General features: G+C 61.3%; 2 protein-coding genes across 6 annotated transcripts in view; one reads left to right on the top strand and one right to left on the bottom strand.

Moving 5' to 3' along the window:
* The first annotated feature begins 465 nt into the window (after nt 1-465).
* On the top strand, nt 466-9,311 carry ZNF414 (zinc finger protein 414). 3 transcript variants are annotated; one of them, XM_075776584.1, is made up of 10 exons: nt 470-578; nt 1,401-1,475; nt 5,319-5,452; nt 5,892-5,993; nt 6,070-6,177; nt 6,426-6,531; nt 6,778-7,313; nt 7,698-7,748; nt 8,422-8,580; nt 8,877-9,311. In XM_075776584.1, exons 3-10 carry the CDS (start codon nt 5,383-5,385, stop codon nt 8,951-8,953), a joined length of 1,209 nt encoding a protein of 402 aa, XP_075632699.1. In that variant the 5' UTR covers nt 470-578; nt 1,401-1,475; nt 5,319-5,382; the 3' UTR covers nt 8,954-9,311. The 3 variants fall into 3 exon arrangements, with proteins under 3 accessions (XP_075632698.1, XP_075632700.1, XP_075632699.1); XM_075776583.1 differs by lacking the exon at nt 1,401-1,475 and having other exon boundaries at nt 466-578; XM_075776585.1 differs by lacking the exons at nt 1,401-1,475; nt 7,698-7,748 and having other exon boundaries at nt 466-578.
* Nucleotides 9,312-11,451: 2,140 nt separating this feature from the next.
* Nucleotides 11,452-26,802, bottom strand: part of LOC104638121 (acidic leucine-rich nuclear phosphoprotein 32 family member B) — a 233,340-nt gene continuing 217,989 nt past the window's right edge. For 2 of the 3 annotated variants that reach the window (XM_075776466.1, XM_075776465.1), the window contains exons 2-8: nt 19,507-19,572; nt 17,004-17,153; nt 16,381-16,503; nt 15,114-15,312; nt 14,689-14,810; nt 14,201-14,255; nt 11,452-13,364 (exon numbers count right to left, since the gene is read on the bottom strand). In XM_075776466.1, coding sequence (XP_075632581.1) covers nt 13,276-13,364; nt 14,201-14,255; nt 14,689-14,810; nt 15,114-15,312; nt 16,381-16,503; nt 17,004-17,153; nt 19,507-19,560 — 792 coding nt within the window. In that variant the 5' untranslated portion in view covers nt 19,561-19,572 and the 3' untranslated portion in view covers nt 11,452-13,275. The remainder of the gene's footprint in view (nt 13,365-14,200; nt 14,256-14,688; nt 14,811-15,113; nt 15,313-16,380; nt 16,504-17,003; nt 17,154-19,506; nt 19,573-26,802) is intronic. The other variant, XM_075776467.1, reaches the window with a different exon arrangement.

A 26,802-nucleotide genomic window follows, 5' to 3' on the forward strand; every position in this document is an offset into this window, starting at 1 on the left:
GCCCCAGGGTACTCTGAAGGCTCCCAGATTCTTCCAAGACCCCGAGATGCTCTGAAAACCCCCAGGATGCTCCAAGGGTCCACGATGCTCCAAGGGTCCAAGATGCTCCGAAGGCCCCGGGATGCTCCGAGGCCCCCGGGATGCTCCGAGGCCCCTGGGATGCTCCGAGGCCCCTGGGATGCTCCAAAGGCCCCGGGATGCTCCGAGGCCCCCGGGATGCTCCAGCCGCCCGCAGGCTCTGGGGTGCGGAGCGCTGCCCGCAGCCCGGGGGGGGGGGGGGGGGGGCCCGGGGGGGGCTGTGAAAACACCCGGGAAAACCCGCCGGTGACACCGGGGCAGGGCCGGGCCGGGTGGGCCAGCCCCCTCCTGCGGCCCCCGCCCCCTCTTCCGCACCGCTCCTTCCTCCTCCCCCCCCCCCCCTCCTCCTCCTCCTCCTCCTCCTCCTCCTCCTCCTCCTCCTCCCCGTCCTCCCCCTCCTCCCCCCCCCCGCTCTCGCGACAGCTCGCGCAGAAAATGGCCCCGCGGCCCCGCCGCCGCTGATGTTCGCTCCGGGCGGCGCCGGCCCCGCTGCAGCCCCGGTACGTGCGGGGGGACGGGACCGGATGGGACCGGGGGCAGCAGCACCGGGCACCGGGAGGGGGGGGGGGGGGATCGGGGCCAGCGGGGGACCTGGGGGGGGGGGGGGGTGTACGGGCACCGGGGGGTGTACCGGCACCGGGGGCAGCGGCCGTACCGGGGGGGGTACCGGGGCTTTGGAGGGCCCTGGGGCCTGCGGGGCGAGGGGGGGGGCTCCGGGCAAAGCCACCCTGCCCGTGGGGGGGGCACCAGCCGTGGGACTGCTGCCCGCGGGGGGGTCCAAGTTATGGGGGCCGCTACCCGTAGGGCGACTAGCCAGGGAGGGTGTTAGCCATGGCCGGTTATTACCCACAGGGGCTAGTAGCCATGCGTGTATTACCTATGGGGGTCTACTAGCCACGGAAAACCTTAGCCGTGGGGGTACTCCCCATGGGGGGCCGCTAGCCATGGGGGTTCCTGCCTATGGGGCTAGTAGCACAGGGACAGCTAGCCACGGGAGCTGTTAGCCCCCGGTCTTTGCGGGCGTGCGTGGCCCGTGAGAACGCTGGGACCCGCTTCAGCACCCCAAGCATCCCGGGGTTGCGCCCGCCGCCGGGGTCTCCCCACAGTCGCTCCATCTTCCCACACACGTGGGAGTCGCTTTGTTGCTGTCAGGGGCTGGGGGATGCGGCTGCTTGTCCGCTGCCGGAGCGAAAGGGCTCCCACGCCTCGGCCACGGTGGCCGCTTGGCAGGGCCACACGGTCACGGGCGGCTTCGTCCGGGCTCAGGGAGGAAGGTCCGTCCACCCCAGATGGCTCCCTAAAGGAAAAAGGGTTTTTTCCAGCTGAAGAGCTGATGTAGCTCGGCGGATCACGGCGTTATCTGACTGTCTAACCCGCTACCAGCTGTGGGCAGCCAGGTAAAGGTGGGCACCAGGACGGCGCGGGGACGTGGGGAAATGGCAGCCCGGCTCTTGCCCATTCGCGTGCCCCCCTTGGAGCAAGCTGGGGGATGGCAGGGAACCCCCCGGCCTGCCGAGGGTGGCTCTGCGGGGAAGGCCAAAAGAAGAGATGTTTCCCAAGGAACCGCCAAAGGGCCTCGCTTGAGCTGCCCCGAGTCCGCCCCGGGGACGCGGCACAGTGGCTGTGCGGGGGTCTGTGTGCTTGCCCCCTCGGATGCCCGTGCTGCCACCGGCAGCGACGAAGTTCTGGGTGGGCTCTGCGGGGCTCTCCGGGCAGGTTTTCTGAGCTGGAAAGCAAGGAGCCTGCCCTCGGAGTGAGGCGGGGGGGCAAAAACATTGAGGCAGCAGCTTTGCTCCGGCCCAAGTTGGGATTCGGGCACCCGCGTTGCAGTGGGCATTGCAAATCCCGGGGCTGCTGGGCGGCATCTTCCTCCCTTCCCCAGCTCCCGCAGGGCTCCCTGCGATGTCCGAAGGCACCGGGAGAATTCGCAACGTGTGTTTTAATTTACGACACGCATTTTAACCCCATGACCGGTGGCCGAAGCGCGTGTCAGGATGGACGGGGGGGGGGCTCGCCGCGCCAGCAGGAGCCCGTGCTGCTGTCACAGCCTGCGCTTCCTCCCTCCGCGCCGCTCGCGCTCGCCGGCTGAGCGATCACATGAGCCCCTTGTTCAGAGCCTTTGTCTCTCATCTCCTACGCCGAGGAGCTGCGTTTCAGGAAGCTTTTGCCAACCTCTGGCCATAGACCGCGCGGAAATGCTCCGATAGGATTATTTGTCCCGTTTATCCTCCCGGGGTGGGTTTGTAAAAAAGTCTTCTGTGCTTGGCGATATGAATAAACCCCCTGGTTCATTTGAGGGAGATGAGCTGTATTAATTATTAATTGAATCAGCACCAGAGGCTGCTCTGGGCGACCGGTAGCTGCAAACCCTCTTGCTCACCCCTGTCGCTGTCAGCCCCCCGAAAGGATTTTTCCGGGGTCCCTGTTGACTGCAGGGGCCGGAGTGAGGGAGTTTGGTGCCAGCAGGTTTTCAGGGAGACCGAACCTGTGACAGGAAAACCCTGCGGAAAGCGACACCAAATTTGCGGTGTCCGGGATTCGAGTTTCCAGGACAGGGTTTGCTCCGGTGCTGGGGTGGGGGGGGGGGGGGGTCACATCTCCGGTGGCCACGTGAGGTCACTGGGGTTGGGGACAGCGGCAGGTCAGTGGCACCTGGGTCAGAGCATCGTGCTCAGGGTTGCAGAACGGAGGGTCCTAGAGAATGAAAAGTGTCGGGCACCGTCCCAGAGGAGGTGACAAACGACAGCAAAGTGATGTGGGTGCCGCTGGCTCCCCAAAACCCGGGGCCTGGGCCGAGCATACGGTGATGCTGCGGTGCTGCCGTCATGTCCGCTGCCGAAAACGTGCCCACGTTGAACAGCTTTGCTCCGGCGGGCCGTTGGCGGGACGTCGGCGAGGCGGGCGCAGGCGTGTTGCAGGCACGCTGACTGCAGTGAGGCGCACCCACATCCATCCCTCCTGTACCCACCAGACCTGCCCCTTAGCATCTGCTCAAGAGGCATTTTCCCAGCTTTTCCGGAGAAAAATCAGGTTAAAACGCGTCTCTGGGGTACAGCCTACAACTGGGAAAGGGAGGACGGCATCAGACAGCGCATCCAAGAGGGAGGGGAGGGAGGTTTCAGCACGAGCTGTGACGTCTGAAGGTGCTGCCGGGTTTGACCCTGAAGCACCGGAGGTCCCTGCCCCAGGAGCCAACAGCCCTGCTGCGATGCTGCCAAGGAAGAATTGCCCAGTTTTTTTGAAAAATGGACTTGAAAACAATTGCCTGTGCTCCTGCTGAGCTCTTGGTGCGGCAGGCACAGGCATCCCGCTCCCCTACGGCCTCATCCGGATGCCGTCAGAGACCATCGGTCCCCTGGGGCCTCTCAGCAGCCCCCAGGGACCGGTGGTGGCATCGAGGATTGATCCGGAGTCGGCATTTCCAGCGGGGAAGCGGGGACCTGGGGAGGTTCGCTACAACCTCGAGGACTTGTGCTACCAGGAAATGCTCCGGCAGCACCGAAGCTCCGCGGCATTGGGGACGGCCACCGAAACGTGGCGGTGCCGCGCGGCTGCCGCACACGGGGCTGAGCAGGAAGCCGCAGCCCTGCCTCGACCCTTTTAGTGCCTTCTCCCTCAAGAGAAGATTCCTGAGACTTTTTTTGCCAGCAAAACTGCATTTCCCCCTCCTGATAAAACAAAAGTGCCATCAAAGCTGCCGTGAACTTTCGGCGCGGTGTTTACGCCTGTTCCCCTCACCGTGCCGCTTCGTGCAGGGCGAGTGAACCGACCCGTCCAGCCAGGGCTTGAATTTCCCCTCCTGGGACACGATCAGCCCTTGGCCCTGCCCCAAACCGCCCCCCAACTCTGAAGCCAACCCCCCCCCCCTCCAGCCAGTCCCAGTCTTGGCGCAGGTTGCATCCTGCGGCGCGGGCAGAAGCTGCCAGGCTGAGAAAACAACAAACACCCCCCCCACACACACACACACACACACAATGCAACCCCCAAACAAAGCCGTAAGCCTGGGGGCAGCTGGAGAAATAATCCTGCACGGATTTTCCCCCCCCCGCCTCGGCTGAGTTACTGCCCGCGGGGTTGCAATCCCAGTGCCGCCAGTTGGTGCAGTAAACCAAAGACCCCGCCGCGCACGGCCGGCCAGGAGCCGAGCCGGAGCAGAAAAGCTGGGAAAACACCTTCTGAGCAGATGCTAACGGGCAGGTGCGGTGAGGCCAGGCGGGACAGATGTGGCCGATCCCCAGGGCCATTTGTATCGGGAGCCACGGAGCTCCTGGGGACACATTAACCCTCTAACCAACTGCAGACGCGCGTGTTGCAGCCACTCCGCAGCCCCAGCGCTGATGGTGGTATTATTATTATTATTATTATTATTTATTGTTTTCTTTTTAACTTTGACATTAGGACACCATGGAGAACTCTCCCAAAGTGAGGGACTTTTGGGATGCTTTTTCCTGGGAGTTAGCGTTTGGCGTTTGCGTGGCAAAGCCAAGAGTCTCCATGAGGCCGAGCCATTTTAATTTTGGGGAACGGCTGATGTAGTTTGTGTGAAGGACCCATCCCCACACGCCCATCAGCTGGGCATCAGGCCCTGCTGCTGATGCTCCTGGTCGTGCAATGCTCCTCTTGGCTGGAAAACCCTTCGAAACTGAGGGGGGGGGGGTGTGGGGGGAGCATCCAGCGAGACCCCCAGCAGAGCCAGGAGCAGGAGAGGCTGGAAGAGCCCCTGCGGTCCCCGCTCCCGTGGCGCCTGGGCAGGGAGGGGGGGGGCCCTGTGGTTTTGGGGGTGATTTTTGGTGCTGGACCTTACCCCAACGTGGGAGCGTGGCGATGCGTGAGGCAGGCTGTGGCGGGTGGGGGTTTATGGAGCACCCCCGGGGCAGGAGCAGCGGGAAGGGCTGGCCATGGCTCTGGCTTCGAAGCCCGGCTGCTGGTCCCCATGGGGGGGGGGGGGCGCCACGCGCGAAGCCCCCAGCGCAAAGGGCTGCCGTCGCAGCGCGGACCCCCCCTGCAGAGATGCTGCAAAGCCCCTGTGAAGCTGGGACCTCCTGCCAGCATGTCCAGGGAGGTCCCCGGGCGGGAGGGTCTGTCCCGCTGCCACGGGGCACCGAGGAGGAGGAGGAGGAGGAGGAGGAGGAGGAGGAGGAGGAGGAGGAGGAGGAGGAGGAGGAGGAGGAGGAGGAGGAGGAGGCAGTCGACGTCATTCCGCACCGGGCTTTAACCTCTTGCCCTTGTGCTCGGTGTAGCATCACCAGGAGAAGACGCTGTCGACAGCGCACACCTCGCCCCTTGCCCACCGTCGGCCAGGCCATGAAGACGGAGAAGGACGAGGCCGTGTCCACCTTCTCCCTGGGGGGTAAATACGCTGGAGAGGGGGCAGGTGAGTCCCCTGTGCCACGGGGCGGGGGGGCAGCGAGAGGCATCGGGCAGGACGGGGGGGAGAAGCCTTTGCTCGGGGTGCCGTCAGGTCCCTTTGGCCAAATCCCACCCCAGAGGGGTGGCTGGGAACACCCTGAGGGTGCGCACAGGTGTGTGCACGGGTGCGCACGTGGCATCACGCAGCGTTCACGACACCAGCGGGCTTTGCCTTCCTACCAGCGGCTTTTTCTAGCGGAGCGACCCTCCCGTCTCTTAACACCCTGAGGGCTCCTGCCAGTCAGACACCCCCCGCCCCGTTGCCCGCACCCCAGTTTGTAAGGGGTAGGAAGGAGGGCGGAGAGGGACGTGGTTTAGGCAGGGGCTGAGCCTCGTCGCTGCCCACGCTGCCTGCTCTGCCCGCGACGGCTGGCGCCTGCTGCCTAACGGCCTCTCCCCGGCAGGTTGCAGCGAAGCGGCTCTGCCGGGCGGCCCGATGCCGGTGGCGGGGAGCGGAGGGACCCCAGCCCAGGACCTGCGGCCGCTGAAACGCAGACCTGTCCCAGGTGAGCCGAGCCCCAGCCCTACCCCGGGAAGGTGACAACGGGCAGGGATGAGGCCAACAGATCTGTCTCCTTCCAGGGAAGCACTACCAGTGCTCGAGCTACGGCTGCAAACAAGCCTTCCCCAGCATGCAGGAGCTGATGGACCACCTGAAGGTCCACTACAGACCCACGCAGTCCCTTGAGGGTAAGGCCCGGGACGCCCTGCATCGGTCCAGAGTGCCCTTTTTTGGCTGGGAGGTGGCAAAGCAGGGCTCGAAGCTGAGGCAGCACCGGTGGTGGTGCCTCTACCTCCAGGAGATGCTCCGTGGCGCCGGATGGGAGCGGGGAGAGCGTGGGAGGTGCTGGAGACCCACTGGTGGGGCTGCCCCCCAGCCCCAGGGGACGCAGCACAGCCGGGCTGCGGCTGAATCTCTGCCCTATTTCTTTGCTCAGGCAAAACCTTCCAGTGCCCCACGCTGGGCTGCACGGAGACCTTCCCCAGCATGCAGGACCTCATGGCCCACATGAAGGTGCACTACAAGCCAAACCGCTACTTCAAGTGAGTCCCGCTGGTCCCCGGCCCCATCCCGCACCTCCTGCAGACACCTCCTACGACACGGCCTATCTGGGGGCACGCGGCAGCTCCCAAACAGCCCCGAGCGCGTCGGCTCCCACCTTTGCAGACCCCCCCCCCCCCAATCTCAGTGGCAGACCCCCCCCCGGGCTGGGCTGGGGCGAGGGGGGGGGTGTGGGGGGTGATGCAGAGGGGAGCGCTGATGCTGACGCCGCTTCCCCGGCCCCGCAGGTGTGAGAACTGCATGCTGCGCTTCCGGACGCACCGCTCCCTCTTCAAGCACCTGCACGTCTGCTCCGACAGCGCCAGCAGCCCCGCGCCGCCCCCCAAAGCCGACAAGCCCGTCCTGCCTGCTACCTCTGCCCTGGAGAAGGAGCCCCCAGCCAAACCGCCCGAGGGGCTGCCCAAGCTCCCAAGCGTTATTCGGCCCCCGGAGAAGGAAGCCGTTCTCCCCGGTGTGGACACTGCCCCGGCGGCCCCCGCTGCGCTCCCCACCAGCCTCCCCGAGCTGCCCGGCTCGCTGGAGGCGCTGCCGCTGGTCTCGCCGGCCCCCCACCCCTTCCCGCTGCTGGAGCCCAGCCTTTTCGGGCCGTCGTCCTTGACTCGGTTCTCGGGGCCGCCCCCCTCCTCGGTGCCGGGGCCGTTCCTGTCCTACGTGCACCCTTCACCCTACAGCTTGCCCCAGCCCCCGGCGCAGCATCGCCTCCGGCCCTACGTGCCGGGCCACGGCCCCCCCGTCTCCAACGCCGTCTGGAAGAAAAGCCAAGGTGAGCACGCGGGGCCGTTCGGGCAAACCTTCTTCTGCTCCTGCCTTGACCAGCAGCTCCCAGAGGAGGACCCACCATCGGCCAGCCAAGGATCCCCCCTCCTCCCAGCCCCGCGCGGGGCCGCTCTGGCCCCCCCCCAGCCCCATCCCACCTCTGCCTCCCCCCCCCCCACTCCATCCCACGCGCAGGGATGCTCAATTGGAGAAAGCACCAGCAACCACCAAATACAAGTCTCCAAATTTTCCCGGCACTGCTGCTCCCCGACGTGCTGGGGGTGCGAGGCGGGGGGCCGGGCCAGGCCTGCCCCCCCTATGATGTGTCATTCCCCCCCCCCGAGGGAGGGGAAGACCTAATGCTTGTCTTGCCCCTCGATTCCCTCCGCAGGTGTGAGTGTCAGCCCACTCCTCCCATGCTTTGGCTCAGGAGTGACTGCAGGTTAGTTTGGCACCTACTGGTTGGGGCTGCTTTCTGTCACTGGGGGGGGGGGGGGCGGGGGGCGGCGGGGGGGGGCCGCAGGGAACGGGAGAGGCCCCATGTGGCGCCGCGATGCTCCCCGGGGAGCAGAGTTGGGAGGGCAGGCTCCCTCGTCGTCAGGAGCCGCGCGGAGAGGGGACGCTGCCCAGGTAGGCTCGGAGACGGGGGTTCACCAGCTGCACACACACACACACACCCCCCCCGCCCCCAGAACTGCCAAGCCTGGTTCCTCTGGCGTCCACGGGCGCAAACAGCAGGCGACGGAGCTGCAGCGGCTGCTTGGGCTCAAGGCCCCCCCCCCCAGTCCCCCCGGCCCCAAGGGGCCCCAAGGAGCCCTTTGCTCCATGGGGTGCAGAGAGGCGATGGGCAAAGGGGGCACAGCCTCACTCCCTGCTCCCGGATTTGGGGTCCTCCCCCCCCCCCGTGGGGAGGGGACCTCTGTGCATGTGGGGCTTGGAGCAGGGGTCTCCTGCCCCTCTAGCACCGGCCGATCTGAGCCCCGTGGCACCCAGCACGATGCAGCCGGCACCCGGGGCCAGCTGCCCTGCACCCTGTTGCTGCCGCTTCGCATGGCTCCCGTGGCCGGGGGGCCGGCGGGCGAGCGTTGTGCTTCCCTCCTCGCCCGTCCTTGCAGGGCACTCCTCCAACAGCCGCATCGTGTGGGAGCACACGCGGGGCCGTTACACCTGCATGCAGTGCCCCTACTCCACCGCCTCGCGGGAGGAGATGACCCTGCACATCGAGGACCACCGCAAGAACCCCCCGCCGCCCGGGCGCCTGGACACAGAGATCGGTACGGCCCAGGGGGGGTGTGTGCGGTGGGAGGGAGCCCGACTGCGGGGATACCCACGGGGAGCGGGCATGGACAACGCGTACCCCGCTGTCTCGGATGGGGGTGACCGGCTGCTGGGGTGGGCACCGGGCTCCAGCTCCTGGCTGCCCAGCCTGCAGCGATGCCCCGGGGGGGCGGGGGGGGTGTCTGTGTGTCCTCCCCACTGCCGGGAGCTGGTCCCCAGGGAGCCTCCTGCGGGAGCCGGGGTGCGAGGGGCTCGGCTGCAGTGCTGATGGCTCTCTTCCGTCTCCCTCCAGATTTTGGGGTGGGCCTCACCACCTTCCACACCAAGCTGACGTCGGAGATGGAGAACTCCCTGTACTCCCAGCTCTGATGTCCTCAGCTCCCACGGGACTGCTCCTGCGCCTCCCCATCCCTCCCCGCAGTCGGGCAGGGGGCACCGCACAGCCCCATGCCACCACGCTGGGACAGGGACCCCTTCCTGGGTAGCGGGTGCATCCCCCCAAGCCCCAGCACGGGCTGGCAGAGGGACGGATGTTTTGTTCTCTTGAATTTCTAGCCTCCCTTTTATTTTTGGAAATTCTAAGCACCCAGAACCCTGCGTCTCCCTCCCCCTTAAGGTTTCGTTGCTTCAGCTCCAGGGGCTCTCGGGGGAGCCCGGTAGGTTGCTCAGGAGTTAGTGGACTTCTCTGGAATGAGGTCTCAAACCAATAAATGGGAATTGTACAGGAGCAGCGGCTGGGAGAGCCTCTGTCTGTCCCTGCGGCAGCTGGGGGTGATGGGGTGCCTCAAAGCAGGGGGGGGGGTGTGTCAACACATCCCAACCATGAAGGGCTCCTGAGAAGCAAAGTCAGAGTCTCTGCCAGCTGCACCCTAGCACCCAGACTGGGCACCCAAACCAGGACCTCAGCCCCCTCCTGCAGCACCTGGATGGCCTCGCTGCCTGGGTGCCCCCCCCCCACCCCCCCCAATCACCAGAGGCTGGGATGCCAGGAGGCTACTCGGCAGCAAGTAGAGAATTGGGGCCCCTGCACCACCCCAATGGCTTCTCCATGGTCTGGTCTCCAGCCCTGGGGGGGGGGCTGCAAAACTCCCCCCACCACCACCACCACCCCCCGCACCCTCCGTGGGAGCCAAGCAGCCGTGCGTTCCCACCCCGGGGCTCCCCAGGGCCTGCTTCACCCGCGCAGGTGCCCGCCCCATCCCAGCAAGGTGAAAAGTTTGTTCCAAACTGGTTTGAGCGAAGGCGTGCTGCTACACGCCAGTGCCCACGCCGCCTCGCCGGCTGAGTGCCCGCTGCCGCCGGAGCGAGGGACAGGAGTGCCGGCACGCTGCTGCTCTGCACCCCAGGGCCGGGTGCTCCCGCCAGCCCCAGGAGGGGACGCACCCCAGGGGACCTTATTTTCCTCCCCCCGGCCAGCTCAGCCCTGGCTCTCGCCGCTGGAGCTGCCCCTTTCCCAGCCTCATTCACCCCAGAGCGCGGGTCCCGGCCCTGCACGCAGCCCCAGCGCGGGGATGCCAAGCAGGGTTTGGGGGGGGCACGGAGCAGAGCCCCAGCGCCCACAGCTCTGCCCCACGACGGCAGCTCCGGAGGGGCCGAGGGCAGCCTGGCCAGGGGCCACGTGCCTTCCTCCCGCTGCGGTCCCGCATCACGGGCGAGCAGCGTCGCCCACCACCACAGTTCATCCCCTCCTGCGTCTCTCCGCTGGGCAACCTCGCCGTGCTGCCTTCCCGTGCCGCGACGCCTGCCCCAGCCCACCGGCGGGGACTGTGTCCCAGGGGAGTCACCGGCCCCGGAAAAGGACAGTGAGAAATTGGGGGAAGTGGAGAGCCAGCCGGACGGACAGAGCGGGTCGGACAGACTGAGCTGCAGCTCCAGCACCGCTGCCTTCGTGCACGGGAGCAAGCGGGAGGGCTCCCCGCTGCAGCAGGGCGGCCCCGCAGCCACCCTCTGGGTGGGGAGGGGGTGGCCAGGCTGCATTTGAAAAGGGGGGGCCCCTCACCCGTGGGGATAGGGCTGCACAGGCAGCACCGGGGTGCAGCAGCTCCCCGAGCCGGATGGAGAGCAGCCGCAGCACTGCCTCTGCCTCTGGTCCACGGAGGGCTTGGGGGTGCCCCCCCCCCCCATCCAGCACAGACCCCCCCCCAACATCCCAGGCCCTGAGCAGAGGATAAACGCGCTGAAGTGAGAAGCCTGAGCTGAAGCCCCCGGCTGCTGAGACCCAATGGAGCAGCAACTCCGTACAGACCCAGAGCAGGACCGCGCAGCCCCAGCAAGGCAAGGGACCCCTCCAGCCGCCGGCGAGGCAGGGGCACCGTGGCATTAGGCACAGCCTGGACCCCTCCTGCCCAGCAGGCACAGGCACCTGCCCTCACCCCCCCTCCCCGCCTTGTGTTCGTACCCTGAACACCCAGCTTCCTCCTCCAGGGCAGGACGTAAGTGCCCACCCTAAAACCCAGCAGCGGGGCCCTTCCCCAGCCTCTCCCCGACCCCATGGAGCTGCGGTCACCTCCGAAGGCAGAGCGTGCAACACAGCCGGGGCTGCACCGTCCTGCGGCCACATTCGTGCCAGCGTTCCCCCACATCAGGATGGTCTGTGCCACCCCAGAGCCCCCGCTCTGTCCCCGTCCCCACAAGCAGCCCTGACGTTCCCCAAATGAGCCCCAGCAACTCATCCGCACTTACCGAGCGTCCACCCAGCTGGGGGCTCAGAGCCAGCCCCGGCCACGCTGGGGGCACAGGACAATCACCGCTCCCAGAAGAGATTCAAGATAAAAAACCGTCCCGAAACTTCCAGCCAGCATTCCTGCAGGCTGGCTGCAGCTCAGACATTCCTAGAGCAGAGGCAGCAAAGACAACGTTCATTGCAATGGATTTTTAAAAACTGAAGTCTTTATTAAAAGTTTTATCCAAATTTTGTAACAAAAGATACAAAAGGGCTGGAGATCCTTATTTCTGGGACTAGTCTGACCAATCAAAACCTGACAGTTACTAGGCTAATATAAAATCCATACAATCTGCTAAAAATGCAGGGAAAAATTAGAAGTAACTGCTGCTCTGAAACTTCTTTTAAAAATTCCTTTAACATTTATAAGTTACTCAGTTTGCATTTTACAGGACTAGTTCTTCTCCGAATGGTTACAGCTACTGTACAATGCAAGAGACAACAGCAAGAACAGAACAAAGCAACAGAAACTCGGATGTGCCGCAACGCACACCGCTCCTCCGAAGGAACCGCTGCCGAGTCTCGCCTCCGAGCGCCGGGTGCCGACAGATTGCCCAGAGCAACCACCGGGAACGCCACAAAGTGCCAGTGCGTCTACACCCGGGGAGAGCCTCAGCAGCAGGAGGAACAGCAGTTACTCCAGCCCCAGCACAGCTCTCTGGCACCGAGCAGTTACCATCCCTCGGATGCCACGGGGGCCGGTTCTCCGCACAAGCCAACGGATGCGCCGGCTGCACGGTAGAGGAAGGGTGGGCGAGGGGTCAGAAACCCTCCGGCAGAGAGCTACACCTGGCTGAACCCCCCCCTCTCCTCCTTCCAGCCACCGCAGGGTAGGGGGGACGCACGCTCTGCAGCACCGTCTGTGCTCCTGCAGAGCGTAAACACGAGTGGGAGAGAACTGGATTTCTGATCGATGCACTTCTCCACGCCGAAAAGGAAAGAGGAGGAGGACGCGTACACCAGGCTAGCGCTGAGGCAACTGTCCAGAGCTGGAACTGGCTAGCAGAAGGACCCTGAGAATATATAGGCTAACACGGTCTCCCGGGGAACGCCGAGTTAGGTGCATCACAGTGATACTGGTTGAACGTGTTCTGTACAGTGCGAAATGGAGTTTGACGGAAGTGCAGTATCCCTTAACCTGCTATTTCCTATCTCTTCCTAAAGGCAGAGGCTGCTGCGGGGTGACGAGAAGCCTCGTCACAGCAAAGACGCTCACAGCCGCAAAAACCAGACTTACTTGGGCTATCCAAGTGAAAGTTAACAGGTGGCCACCGGGAAAAATATTCCAGTTTATAAAAAAAAAAAAAAAAATAGGAAAGCAAATGCAGGGCTACTGCAAGGTGCATCGTCAGAGGGACCAAGGTCTCGCAAGCAGCTGACCCCCCCCTCCCCAAGACCCCAGGCACCCCACATCCCCAGCACTAAAGTATCTTCAAGCATCTCCAGAGATCACATCAGATTATTTCTGATCAGAGAGACCTCAGCGATCATTCGCTTCGAGTCCATTTAGCTGAACCAGATTCGCACCCACTGCTCAGGATGGCTCAAGCGTCTTCAGAAAGCTGGTCTGAGGGCATGCGGATAGCAAACACGCCTTCTTTGCTGTCAGGCGAGCGGGAGCTCTGGGTCCAGTGTGGCAAGGCTGATTTCAGACACGAAAGATACCCTAGGAGGAAAGTAATTTTTTTTTTTTTTTTTTTTTTTTTTTTTTTTTTTTTGCAAACTGCTGCACAAACCACAGAACGGAGAAAGCCTTTGGTCATGAGATACTTGTGAGAAAGTGAGCCTTGTATGGAAGATTCCCCTGAATGCCTACAGTATTCTACATCTTAAAAAAATATATTGTGGACGCTGCAGCCATACAAAGGGGGGAGGAGTGGGAGACGGGGATTTACAGTCTCACATAGACACAACGGGGAGGTTAAGACAAGCACAGTCATAGTCTGTAAAACTGATTGGCTCGCTCGGATCAGTCATCCTCATCATCCTCTTCGTCTTCTGGATCTTCCTCTCCTTCATCCTCTAGATTTCGTTTTCTCTTTTCCCCTCGCGGAAGGTCTGCAAAAAGAGGCGAAGCGTGAAGCTCTGTTCAGTCTTGCGGAACAGCATTTGAACTGTGGCTCCAAGCCGCGTCAGCCACAGTTTGCTGGTGAACAAGCACAGACTAGACTGGCACCATTACAGAGCGGAGATCCACCCTGCCCAGTTTCGTGTGGCACCCAGAAAAGCCTGGACTAGCAGGAGACATTAACTATTTTCTATGCCCTCCCAAGCATCCCACATTTCAACAGCCGCTTGAAACCAGGCTTTTTTTTGTTGAGCATGCCCAAAAACATAGTATCTGCAGAATTCAGTCGCTTCTAACCAAGCTCACAGAAGATCATTTGAGGTCATGGCACCAGCCACTATATTCTGTCAACGTTCATTCGGGTGTTTATAGTTTGTTATAACCGGAGAAGCCCGGACTCAGGACTACCCTCCCCTCGACAGCCGAGAGGAGAGGAACACGTCTCTCCAAAAGCAATTCCGCCTCTGCGACCGAAGCCCTGCTCCTGCACAGACCATCAGTTCAAGCTACTTAGAACTGGGTTTCTAGGCAATTTCTCTCTCTAATATTTGGCAGACTTACCCAGCTTGGTTGGTATTAGCAGGCACTGAAGCCTGTTTGCCCATCACCACCATGTGACCCCTCGTTTAACCACTATTCAATAATCAGCTCAGGCATAAGCAAGAGCTTCAGCGGTGCCCGTAAGAAGAAACGCTGCGCTTCTATCAGGGAAAAGCTGCAGGCAACAGCAGCACTGCACTGAAGCTTGGGAAGCTCTACAAAAACAGCAAACGCGTGAGACGTGAGGCAGCTTTGCAAAGCCTTAGTTTGTCAGGATTCCACTCACCATCATCAGCTTCGTCTTCTTCATCATCCTCACCGTCTTCCTCTTCATCTTCCTCCTGGAGTCAAAACAAGATGTTTTGTTGCAAAAACCACAATTCCATGAGCAAGGTGTAATTCCACAGCGATATTTTCCTTCCCCTCTGCTCCTGCCCCACACTCCAGCCTCAGGGCGGCAGGTACAAGCCGAGCAGGGAGAAGCCGTCTGTTCCTAAACAGCTTCTTGCACCCCTGCGAGGGGGGCTGTGCGGCGTTCTCACTTGAAGCCACGGGAAGTACCAGGCCAAGCAATAAACAAGTCTGAACTGGCAAAGCCTGCGGACCACGAGTCAAAAGGCGTACGGGCAAAGCCAGAGTGCGTGGCGGCACTCCTCAGATCTGCCGCCAAAGAGGCGCCTCTCACATCTGGTCAGATGGGTCACCAGGGACAAAGGCATCACCAAACAAGGCAACGTGGTGCTGCAGATTTATACCGATGCCAGAAAGCCTCACCTCATCATCTACTCCGTCCTCCTCCTCTTCACCTTCCAGATCATCATCTTCATCTTCCTCATCATCAATGACTTCTTCATCCAAATCATCTTCCTCGTCATCATCATCCTCTTCCTCACCTTCTACCAAAAGAAGAGGGAGCTAAGCGTTACGGTTCCCAAATACTACTCCCAGCCAGTACGGTCGCACCTCCAACGCCAGCGTAACGCGAGCAGCGGGCAGGAAATCACAGAGAACAAGGATGCGCAAGGAGCACCACCGAGTCTCATTTCTTACACAGCCTGCCAAAGGAGGGAGTGGGCTTATCCAGACAGCCCCTACTTTGGTGGCAAATTATAGTCGCCATTTATTTAGCAACATGACCACGCAGAAGGGGAAAAGGGGTTGTTCCCCAACAAAAAAAACCAAGAGGAGAAAATCCTTACCTTCCCCATTCTCGTACTCATCTTCCAGTCCGTCTCCATCTGCTTCAGGGTCCGAGTCAGGGGCTTCCCGGTCATCAGCATCAAATCCGTCTAGGTAGGTGAGCTGGGGCAGAAGGGTGAACACGCTCTCCCGGTAGTTGATGAGCATTGTCACCTCACAGTTGAAGAGGTCCAGACTATGGAGGTTTGGCAACTTTTTCTGCAAAGATCAATTCGTCAGATTATTTACAAGTTGCCAGTGTTTGAAGATCAGGCAGTCATCAGAGGACAGACGGTTTGCTGCCCAGATCTAGCACAGAAATGTCTTTGCATGCATTATTTGCACCACGTGCTCCTCAGACGGACAGGAGTTATTGCTCTTGCTAACTGCAGGCAAAGAAGATTTCTTTTCAGCTCCTCTGTCCTAGTTTTTCCCTCCTTGGAGTCAGCTCCCTGTGAAATCATTTGCAAATCTTACTCCCTTCTGAATGGGATGGGCAAGAAGCACAGAAAGCCCAGCTCCCTCAGCAGGGGGGATCACTCAGCCGGACTCATCCTGCCCAAAACATTAGGCAAAAAACCCGAGAGCACAAGGCAGGGAGAACCGCTGACTGCACGTGCGTGCCTTTCGGCACAGCCACAGCAGCTCTCCTGCTCAGGCCATCGCACCGTGCACCAGGTCGAGTGAAGGAGTAAAACAGTTTCAAGCTCTTTCGGGGATGGGGAGGGGCGGGGTATGGAGGGACCAAAGGCAACAGCTACTCAGGCGAATGCCCTAGATCAGACCTGTCAGCTACAGAGCCAGGACTACAAGGAAGAGCCTTCTTTGGGACAGTTCAGATGCAACAGGAACCCCCTGCAACGCATGCTGTGACAGCACCCAGGGCGAGAGGGTCCCAGCCCAGCACAACAGCACCTTTGGGCTGATGCAACCGACACCCTCGCTGGCGTCCAAGCAACTCGTCTCCATGACACCCCAGGTGCCACCTACCTCAAACTGCATCCGACCCATTAACGGTCCTTTCTCAGATGGACTCTGAGCACTGCATCCACAGTTTTACTCATCCAGCCCAATTTCATGCTTCTTTTAGCAACTGGCTGCTGGTTTTCCAGACAGAGGAGCCATTAACTATTAGCCCAGCCTCAAATTGGACCCACTCATCTGTTCCCATCAGAACCACGAAGTGCTGTTGGAACAGTTACCAAGACGTTGGACTTCTTCTGCACAGACACACTCCCCAAAAGGAACGACGTCATCCCTGAGATTCCAGCACAGCCTTCTACTCACCAAGGGCTCCAGAGTATTGATGTCTTTGATCTTGTTGCCACTTAGATTCAAGTGTGTCAGGTTAGGAGTTCTCTCTGCTAGAACTTCAAGGCCACCAGAAATCCTGTTATCACTCAGCTCCAGCTGCCAGGAGGGAATATCACATGGTCACAAAGTGTCTCTCAACTTATGACTTGGGGAATAAAACTACCCTGAGAACTGGACTACAACGGGCACCCAAGTTCCAGACCCGGTTCGTTAGACCACGCCACAGAGCAGCAGTACAAGTTTTCCTTTGAAACCCCTTTCCTGCGGTAACGCGGCACTCCCAGCCACCTCCGTACTGCAGCACAGAGGGGTACGTGCGCTAAAATCCAGAATATTTATGATGTTACTGAAGCTTCTGACAGTAGCACAAGAGCAAAAGCAAGAGAGAAAGGATGCTAAACATATAACGGGCTCAAGAACATTTTGTTGCCTACTAAAAAACAGTGTCACTTGCTCAGGTTGTAAGCTGCAGAGAAAAAAGCAAAATCAAATGGCCTTTTTCTGGCAAATGCAGGAAAAACAATCATCACCAGGGACAGGGGAACAGAAGTCTTAGAGCAAAAACTGCTGGAGATGGGACCACAGGACTGACTCACCTTCCGGAGTTTGTTAAGTTTGGGGAGATTGGAGACCGACAGCAAGTTGATGTTGATCATGCTGAGGAACTCCAGGTTCTCGAAATCTGAGGAGAGACCAACGACCTTCCCATCGTCCGAACGGCAGTTATCAAGAACCAGCTCCTTCACCTGCCAACAGAGACGCCCAGCAGCTGTCAGCACACCCGGCTAAGTCTCACCTCGAGTCTGTCAAGCTGCCATCAGGCAGAGTGACCAACGCTTCAAAGCGGCAGGCGTGTGTCAGACGGTCCTCCTTACTTGGATTCAAAATCTTAAAGCCAAGTAACTTTTGCGAGGGCACAAGCTGAGAATCCCTCGTGGTGGTGAAGGCTTCACCCATCAAGGGCAAGCCGCGCAACCCACGACCCTGTGGCTCCAACCAAGGTCTACCTTCTCCACTAAGAACCATTAAGCGGTTGAACCATGAGGTTGCATCAAAACATTTCATGCACAAGACACCAAAAAGCTTTCAGAAAGTCACGCTTCTTGTTCAAGAGGCCAAACAAGGTCATCTGGTCTGGTTTTGTCCCCTCCAACTTTCTCCCCCACGCCACTGGGGTGCTGGAAAACCTGCCTCCAGAGGATTTTTCCTTGTGACAGTCTCCACGAAGAGGTGACACATCTGCCTTGGCAGGTCTCTAGACAGATGAGCTCAACCTCAGGCTCATAGTGCAGGACCACTGATGGCATCTAATATTTTGCCCAGCACAGACTACGCACACAGAAGCCATCGCTACCCGGTAATTCAGCACAGAAATCAACCCCCTGTGGCAACAGGGCCGTGAAACATCAGCTCAGAACCGTCCGTCCCCCCCCCCGGCCAGGCAGCTGGAGGATAAGCATACCTGGCATTCCCCTCTCCCCTAAAACCAGGTGAGCCCTCAAGCCCCAGCTCTCACAGGCCACTTCCAAAACTTGCTTTTACCCCACACATAGTTCACAGCAAGACACAAAAAAAAAAAAAAAAAATCAGCCTTGGCCAGAAGGCTCGTGATGCTCTCCAAATTCCTCCTTCGCAGCACTCCCACTTCACCTCTCTCGCTCAGATCAGCCAACTATTAGGGAATCATTTTAAAATCACTTTGCTTTACCAGCAGCAGTTTCAGGGCCGCCACGCCACCTTGGCGGCACCAAGCTCCGAAGAAATTAACTCTCAAAAGAGGCATCGCTGGTCAGGCCTCTGAGTTGAGCAGCAAACAGGCTCAGCCAGGAGTTTTCTCGCTGAGATTTTGCTCCCAGCGCCCCAGACGAGCCTCAAGCACGCTCTGACCCTGCTCAGCTCTGCAGCGCGCCGGTCGCTCCAGTCCCTGGTGTCAAACTAGAGGAGCCCCGCAGCTCGCAGCCTCACACGGACGCTTCTGCTCCTCAAACCGCTCTCATCCTGCAAATCCCTTTGCCATCCGCAAAGCGTCTTTAATCTCTACCAAAAGCTCCACTTTAAACCCATTTCCCTCACGCTCCCCGCTTGGTTTTAAGCTGCCCACGGCAGCACGCTGCCACGACACGGCGACCCGTCCCCGAGGCGAGTGACAGTCACCAGCTATCTCCCTGCGCGGCGGGAGCGGGGCCGCCCGCCTGGCCCAGATAAGGGCCGCCCGCCTTTCCGAGGGGCAGCCCGCTCCGGGAGCGCAACCCTGAGGGAAGGTTCGAAGCCGCGGGCCCGGCCCCATGGCGGCCGGCTGAGGGGAGCAGGCGGCTCCGCTTCCCCCGCCGGGCCGGACGGCGAGTTGAGGGGAGACGGCAGCGGCGGGGCCCGGGGACCCTCAAGCCCCTTCCTCCGGCGAGGGGGTGCCGCAGCTCCGCTCTTCGTGCCCGCGCCCCGGTACCCTGTTCCCCGCCCCGGGGCTCCGGGGAAGGCGGGAGGCCCCGCTCGGCCTCGCACCGCCGGAACACCCGGTGCCCGCCCGGCGCTGAGCCGGCTCTGACAGCGCGGCAGCCGCAGTCCCCCGCGGCGGGGGCGAGCCCCGGGCCCGGCCCGTCGCCCCCGGCCCGAGCAGGCCCCGCGGGGAGCCCAGGCCCCCGGCGGGGCGGGGCGGGCCGGGGCAGGCCCGGGCGGCCGCTAACATGGCCGAACCGCCATGGCTGCGCGGGGCCGCACCGGCCTTGCTCGGCGGCCTCAGCGCGGGCCAGAGACGGCGCGGCGCGGCCCGGCCGCCCCCGCCCCTCCGCCCCCCGCCTTCTGCTTCGGGCCGGACCGGGCCCGGCCGCCGCCACCGCCCCGGGCCGGGCCCCGCCGCGCACGTGCGCGCCGCCATGCCGGGAGGGGGTGGGGGGAGGGCAGCCCCGCCGCCGTGCTCCGCCCCCCCCAACTGCCTCCCGCCTCCCCCCCCCCCCCGCCCCGCCTCAACCCGGCCACCCCCTCGCCGCTCAGGACCCCCGGGCGACCCCCTCTCCCCCTCTTCCCCCCCCCACCGCCGCCCCGGCAGCACGTGCCCGCCCGGTTCCCCCGGCCCCCGCCAACGCGCTCATAGGGCCGCGGTACCTCGCCCGGCTTCTTGTTGCGCAGCTCCAGCGTCAGCCGCTTTTTCATCTCCATCCTCCCGCCGCCGCCGCCGCTCCGAGCTCCCCGCTCCGCTCCGTCCCGCCGCCCCGCCCCGCTCCCGCTCCCGCCGCCTCCCGCCCGAGCCCGCGCGCGCCGCCGCCGCCGCCGCCCCGGCAGAGGAAGGCGCCAACGGCAACAAAGGCGGCGCGCGCCGCGACCCCTGCCGGCCGCGCGCAGCGCCGCGCCCCCCACCTCCCCCCCCCCGCCCCACCACCACCACCGGCAGCGCCCCCTGTCGGTCCCGCCGCGGCAGCGCTGAGCCCGGGGAGGCCGCGAGCTGGGGGGTCCCGCGGGGCAGAGCCCGGGGCCGGGGGTCAGACAGCACGGTCCCGTCCCCGGCACCACGGTCCCGTCCCAGGCACCACGTCCCCATCCCCAGCACCATGTCCCCATCCCCAGACACCACATCCCCATGCCCTGCACCACGTCCCCATCCCCAGCACCACGGTCCTATCCCCTGGCACCATGTTTGTCCCCATCCCCGACACCACAGTCCCATCCCCAGACACCACAGTCCCATCCCCAGACACCACGTCCCCATCCCCAGCACCACGGTCCCATCCCCAGCACCACGTCCCCGTCCCCAGACACCACGGTCCCATCCCCAGCACCACGGTCCTATCCCCTGGCACCATGTTTGTCCCCATCCCCAGCACCACGTCCCCATCCCCAGCACCACGGTCCCATCCCCAGTCACCATGTCCCCAGACACCACATCCCCATGCCCTGCACCATGTCCCCATCCCCAGCACAACAGTCCCATCCCCAGCACCACAGTCCTATCCCCTGGCACCATGTTTGTCCCCATCCCCAGACACCACGGTCCCATCCCCATGCCAGGCCTCCTCTTTCGGCTGCTGCCGACGCTACGCCTGCCAGCGGTGCCGCAGCCGGGGAGCCTGATAAAGCCGGGGTGTGGGTCAGGCTTTCTGCCGCAGGAAGGACGAGATAAGATAACCAGGGGAACTCCCTCACTACCACGAGGGTTACGACGATGTTTTTCCCTTCCCTCATCTGACGGGCAGCCCGCAGAGGCCAACGGCTCGCCCTGGCCGGGGCCACGCTCCGGGTGCCAACACCGTGAGCCGGGAATCCTGCCGTCATGAGATGGGGCGAGGTGAGGGTGAGATGGGCCAGGTGAGGGTGAGATGGGCCAGGTGAGGGTGAGATGGGCCAGGTGAGGGTGAGATGGGGCCAGGTGAGGGTGAGATGGGCCAGGTGAGGGTGAGCGGGGCCAGGTGAGGGTGAGATGGGCCAGGTGAGGGTGAGATGGGCCAGGTGAGGGTGAGATGGGCGAGGTGAGGGTGAGATGGGGCGAGGTGAGGGTGAGATGGGCCAGGTGAGGGTGAGATGGGCCAGGTGAGGGTAAGCGGGGCCAGGTGAGGGTGAGATGGGCGAGGTGAGGGTGAGATGGGGCGAGGTGAGGGTGAGATGGGCCAGGTGAGGGTGAGATGGGGCGAGGTGAGGGTGAGATGGGCCAGGTGAGGGTGAGATGGGCGAGGTGAGGGTGAGATGGGCCAGGTGAGGGTGAGATGGGCGAGGTGAGGGTGAGATGGGCGAGGTGAGGGTGAGATGGGCCAGGTGAGGGTGAGATGGGGCGAGGTGAGGGTGAGATGGGCCAGGTGAGGGTGAGATGGGGCGAGGTGAGGGTGAGATGGGGCGAGGTGAGGGTGAGCGGGGCCAGGTGAGGGTGAGATGGGGCGAGGTGAGGGTGAGATGGGCCAGGTGAGGGTGAGCGGGGCCAGGTGAGGGTGAGATGGGGCGAGGTGAGGGTGAGATGGGCCAGGTGAGGGTGAGATGGGCCAGGTGAGGGTGAGATGGGGCGAGGTGAGGGTGAGATGGGCCAGGTGAGGGTGAGATGGGCCAGGTGAGGGTGAGATGGGCGAGGTGAGGGTGAGCGGGGCCAGGTGAGGGTGAGATGGGCCAGGTGAGGGTGAGATGGGCCAGGTGAGGGTGAGATGGGCCAGGTGAGGGTGAGCGGGGCGGCCGCAGCCTGTGAGTTCGTGGCTGCGGGAGCGCCTGGCCCAGGAGGTGCTGTCAGACCCAGCTGCGTGTAAAGGGTGCGATGGAGCTGGCGGGACTCGCTGCACGGGGCTCCGGGAAGGTCCCCCACCATGACGCGGTGCCACCGTTCCCGAGGACCTCGCGCAGGAGGAGGATTCCTGCAGGATGGGGGTACTGCTGGCCATGACTTCATTAAAAATTATCTTAAAAAATATCCAGCGAAATCTCTCTGATCAATGAGCAAGCCTCCGAGTAAACAGGAACACGAGGGCTCGCAGGACCAGCCTCGCCGTCCCTCATTGTCCCCTCTGGCAGCAGGCCACCGCCTTGCCTTGTATGGGAGGAAATGGCTTTCTGGTACAGTGCTGGTAATTTTTGCCAGTTGGCTCTAACGTGAACCTTATTTGATTAGGAGAAGCAGCAGAGGGGTTTAAGCTCCAAAAGGGCCAAACCCAGGGTCTGTTTAGGGTTTGGGGGTTTTTTTTAAGAGCAGATAAGGGACATCTACATGAAGCAAAACTGCATTTAACATCGGTGCATTTTTTTTGCGTCTATGTGATCTCCTCCACTCCCTCCCTGATCCCGGCTCAGCTTCTGAAGCGCAGCTGCATGCCGGAGAGCTGCCGGTGTTCTGCCGTGGGGCGAGCAGGCCGCGGCGCACCTCGCCGGTCACCCCTCTCCTCCGTGTGCACATAAGGAGCTCCCCCCCCCCCCCAAAAAAAAAACCAGGCCCAGCAGGGAGGTTGTGTGGAGGTTGGGGGCACTAAGAGCAGCCCCGGGCTGGGACGGGTCCAGCCACAGGGCCCACAGCATCCTCTTACTGCCCTGTCTGGGTTAGTCACGTCCCCACGGGTGAAGCAGCGAGTGGGTCGTAGAATCACAGAATCATTTAGGTTGGAAAAGACTTTTAAGATCACGGGAGTCCGACCGTAGCAGGGTCCCTCCTTTGTGGGGTGAACCCAGGTTCATCTGGCCTTTTTCTGCTCCATCGAGACCTTCCCCAGGTGGTGACGAGCAGGTCCCAGCACCCCAGGGGGTCCCCGGATCTGCCCCCTCCGAGGCACCACGCACACCCACACCCCCACCCTCCCCCGGCTGGTTACAGCAGCAGGTTCTGCAGGGCAGAGCAGCTGGGAGATGAGCCGAGAGGTTCCCCGTCCCCCCCCCCTTGCTGATCTGCATTTGTTTTAAGGTCTCTTTCATGAGGCTCGTTTCCTGTTCTTTGTAGAAAACAATGCTCCCCCCCCTTCCCCGCCCGTCCCAGGGTGGTTTTATCTCCCCTCCCGTGGGCTGCAACTCCCTCGGGAACTGAGCTTCGTGTTTGTCCTAAAACACAAAACCCTGCTCTGATTTAACCGAATCGATTTTAAAGCTGCCTCTGGTATTTGATGTCTGCTAGATGCATTTAAACCGATCTAGATTTTCTATCTTCGGGCAGATTAACGCGAAGCTGGTAATTTACTGGGCGAGCGACGGCAACTGGAAGGCTGGACGGTAAATGCTGACATGGGTTGAAAAGCAGGGCTGCAGCTTTATCACGCAAGCTGGAGCACAGATGCTCGGAATAACGTATTATCTGTCCGTTATACAACACAATATTAGCCGCTTGCTTTTTGCGCTGCTTTAACTGCTTCGTTCCTCCTGAGAGCAAATCCCGTATAACGTCCGCCGCAAGGACCTTCTCACCACACTGTACTTTCCCCTCCTCAAAACAGGGACAAGCTTCCCCCCCCCCCCCCCGATCTCCTGGTGGCTGTAGATCCCCAGCAGCGGGTCCTGCTGGGACATACTGGGATGCGGTTGCAGGAGAGCGATGGGGTCACCAAATCAGCTGCACCAGCTTCTCCTGCGGGAGCCAGGAGCTGCACAACCCCGCAACGAGAGCTTGTCCCTGCACGGCTGAGCTGTCCCACCAAAGGTGACTTGCTCCAGAGAATTTCAGGGCGGTTTGGGGATATCCAGTGATCTCCTCAAGCTGGAAGATGCGGTCAGGCAATATCACTGAAGATTTACAAGCCAGTGAGGCATCGATTAGGAGACCAAAACAAACCAGTGCCCACCTGCACCTCAACAACCCCCCCAAGGAGGAGGCGCATGAGGTGAACACAGTCCTCGGTAGCCTTCAGAAGAAATTCCCGTGATTTCTGTTTGTTTGATTTCGCTGGTAGAAATCAGGAATCTAAAACTCGCAGGACCTGATGTGTTGGGGTCCCGGGCACCTCCTCTTCCTCCGGTTCCCCCACCGGGCCGGGCCGCTGCAGAACTGCTCCGGTGCCGGCAGAGGGAAGCATCCCCCCGGCGATGAGGGCAGCAGAGCCCCGGCAGCTCGGCCAGAGCCCCTGGGGGCGGGGGGGGGGGGGGGCTGGAACCGGGTCCTGAGGGGTCCTGGGGAGCACCCGGTGGGGGGCAAACACCTCTGCAGAAGGAGAGCTGGAGTTCTCGAGGTGAACCGAAGTGGTTCTGATCTGGGGTAAAGCCAGCGCTGGTGCCTCCCGCCTGGGCTTTGCAACCCGCGTTCACGTGACGGCCGAACAGCTTTCCGTATTTTTGGGGCAAGACGGAGGCGCCCAAAGGGTTTGGATGGCACCAACCTCCCTCCGAGCATCTAGCAGAAGTGTCTGAAACAGGAGTTGTTGTCTGGGGGCTCCCGAAAGGCAGGAGGGAGAAGGAGGCAGAGTTTGCCTCTGACCTGAACGGTCTTCCTGAGAGTCCGCAGGATTAGTACCCAAGCAGAGAAAGACGCATGGGGCTGGCACTCCAGTTTACGCACCGCGTTTCCCCAGCGTAGGATAAAGTCACGATTCTCTCATATTTGCAGTGGTGATCCTCTTCACGGTGCGGCGGGGATATCGGCCTGTCTCCCTTGAGGGCTCTGCACAGCTGGGTCCTTGCAAGCTGTGTAGTTTGCACCTTAATAATTTATCAGCCAGTCAGGGGTTGAAAAAGAAAATCCAGCCATTTGCCCTGGAACTTACCTGTCGTGTCCTGTCCTGGTTTAAAACACCCAGGCAGCAGTCAGGTTCCTTCGGACTCTCGGAATACGGCGTTCGTTATCCCAGTCCAGGGGCTCCTCAGCCCGGGATGGTTTGTTCTCCCTGCTCTGCAGTAATTAGCTTTGCCCTGCGGTAATTAGCTGTGGATACTGGCATCTTTACACAGCGTAGAACAACACCCAGCTCCTATCTCAAAGAGGATCTAGAGGCATCTTGCAGATCGCTATTCCAACTTTCCAGGAGGGGAGCTGAGCCGTGTAGCGGGGAAGGTATTTCTCCACCATCACACTGGAGAGATCCAGCGGCCTTCGGACCAACAAATACGCTCAGCATCGTTTCCATCGCAATCAGTGCCTTGGAAACGCAGGGTGGGAATGGGTCCAGCTACCGCCCCCAGGAGAAGAGAGAGAGGCAGGGGGGGGTTGTACCTGGGGTGGGATTTGGGGAGATGGGGCGGCCTTCGGCCAGGCGGGCACTGTCCGCGCCTCACCCCGCACGAGGAGTTAGCACCTCCAAGCTGCCCCAGCAGCTCCTGACTGTTTGCAGTACTTAGTTAAAAAAAAAAGAAGGAGCGCGGCGGATAATTACTGTTTTTCCCAACTCTGCAATGTCTCCCAGGTGGACCGAGCAATAACAACGCCAGGAACTACAATCACGGCTATTACTGCTTTGTGCTACCGCAGGATTTTGGATCCCCTATAAAGGAGCCAAGACCCAGAGAGACCACAGAGAAAACCTGTCCCAAAGAGCTTACAAAAGGCACGTGGCGCCGGCGGGAAACGGACTTCAGGTGCCTCAGGCCCCAAGATGCACCCCTGATGTTAGGGGTAATAACGCCGTGTCTGTTGGGACGGACACCGCCAGGGAACCCTGTGAAACACCCTTCATACCTCGCCAAGAGCTGCGGCGGATGCTTCAGTCCACAAGGACTTGCGAGACGCAAGCAAACGGGCTTGAGGTCTGCGTGTAGGATTCTCAAATGCCACCACTTTTTGGTTTCGATCTCAAAAATGCACGGTTGAAACAATACCCGCCTCCTCCTTTGGAATATCACCAAGGTCATGTCCTGTCCCTGCACCATTTTCCAGCCACCTGGATTATGCTTTTACTGCTTCAGGTCTCAGCCAGCTCATGATATTTCTGTGCAGCGTGGGCACCGATGGGTGAACCCTGAGGTCTTTCCCTTCCCTAGCCCAGGCTTACACACCTCGCTACCCACCCCCCAAACTCCGATGCTGCAAAACTTCCCGCCTCCAGGCTTAAAAATCCTGCCCCTCCACCTATTTGTCTTGTCTGGAGAATTTCTGTGAACGGGTAGGGGAAAAATCAGGATTTCCCAGTTTGTTATCACACTGTCGCTCAGTCAGAGCTGCACTTGCTCCTAATTTGCAAAGTTTGTGCTAATATTCTGGTTACTCGCAGGAGTGACATCGCAATAAGAGCATCCCCGGACAAACTGGAGTTCCTCCTCATCACCTCCGCGATGGCAGAGCATGAGGAGGGCTGCTGTGCTCCGCTCACTCTCTGCAGTGAGATTTCAGGACACGAAAGTAGGATTTGGGAAACACTGCTCTGGGAAACAGTCCCGCAGGTGCCACGGGGAGAGGCACACTGTGGGTGGGATGGCTCCGTCTCCCGGTTCCCATCCCAGTTTCCCAGTCTCAACAACGGGGCTGTGCTGGGGAGATAGGCAAGGACCCAGCCTGGAGGTCGGGTTCCCAGAGCAGCCGCCTCCTCCTCCATCCCTGACCGTTGTGCAACCCTCTCGCCCTCCCTGCGAAGGGTGTGAGCAGAAACCCTCGCAGACGGGTGCTGCTCGGGGTGCAGCCGAGCTTGGGAAACAGCTCCGCACCAGCACCGAAGCACCGGAGAGCCCTGCGGGCTCCCTGCTTCGCGCCATGCCGTGCAACGCGCGTGCTCCAGCCTCACGTGCCCCAGCCGCGGCTGAACGACGGCACGGCGTTGGGCCCTCGCACGCCCTGCGTGCTTTCCGAGATGGGATGGGGCAGCCGGATCAGGCCAGAGGGAGGCAGGGCTGATTTTACACCTCAGAGGCATTTCGGAACCAAACTCAGCCCTGATGTAAGCAGGAAGTCAAGTGAATTGCACCAACCCAGGGCAATTTTTGGGCCCTTCAGATTTACCTCCGAGTTGCCTGCAGACTCTTAAACTCTCAGGACTAGTTGGTGGTATTATTTAGAGATGGTTTTCAGTCCCTCTGTGTTCCCAGGAAAAGCTG

This window comes from Balearica regulorum, chromosome 26, assembly GCF_011004875.1.
Source record: "Balearica regulorum gibbericeps isolate bBalReg1 chromosome 26, bBalReg1.pri, whole genome shotgun sequence".
NCBI lineage: Eukaryota > Metazoa > Chordata > Aves > Gruiformes > Gruidae > Balearica > Balearica regulorum.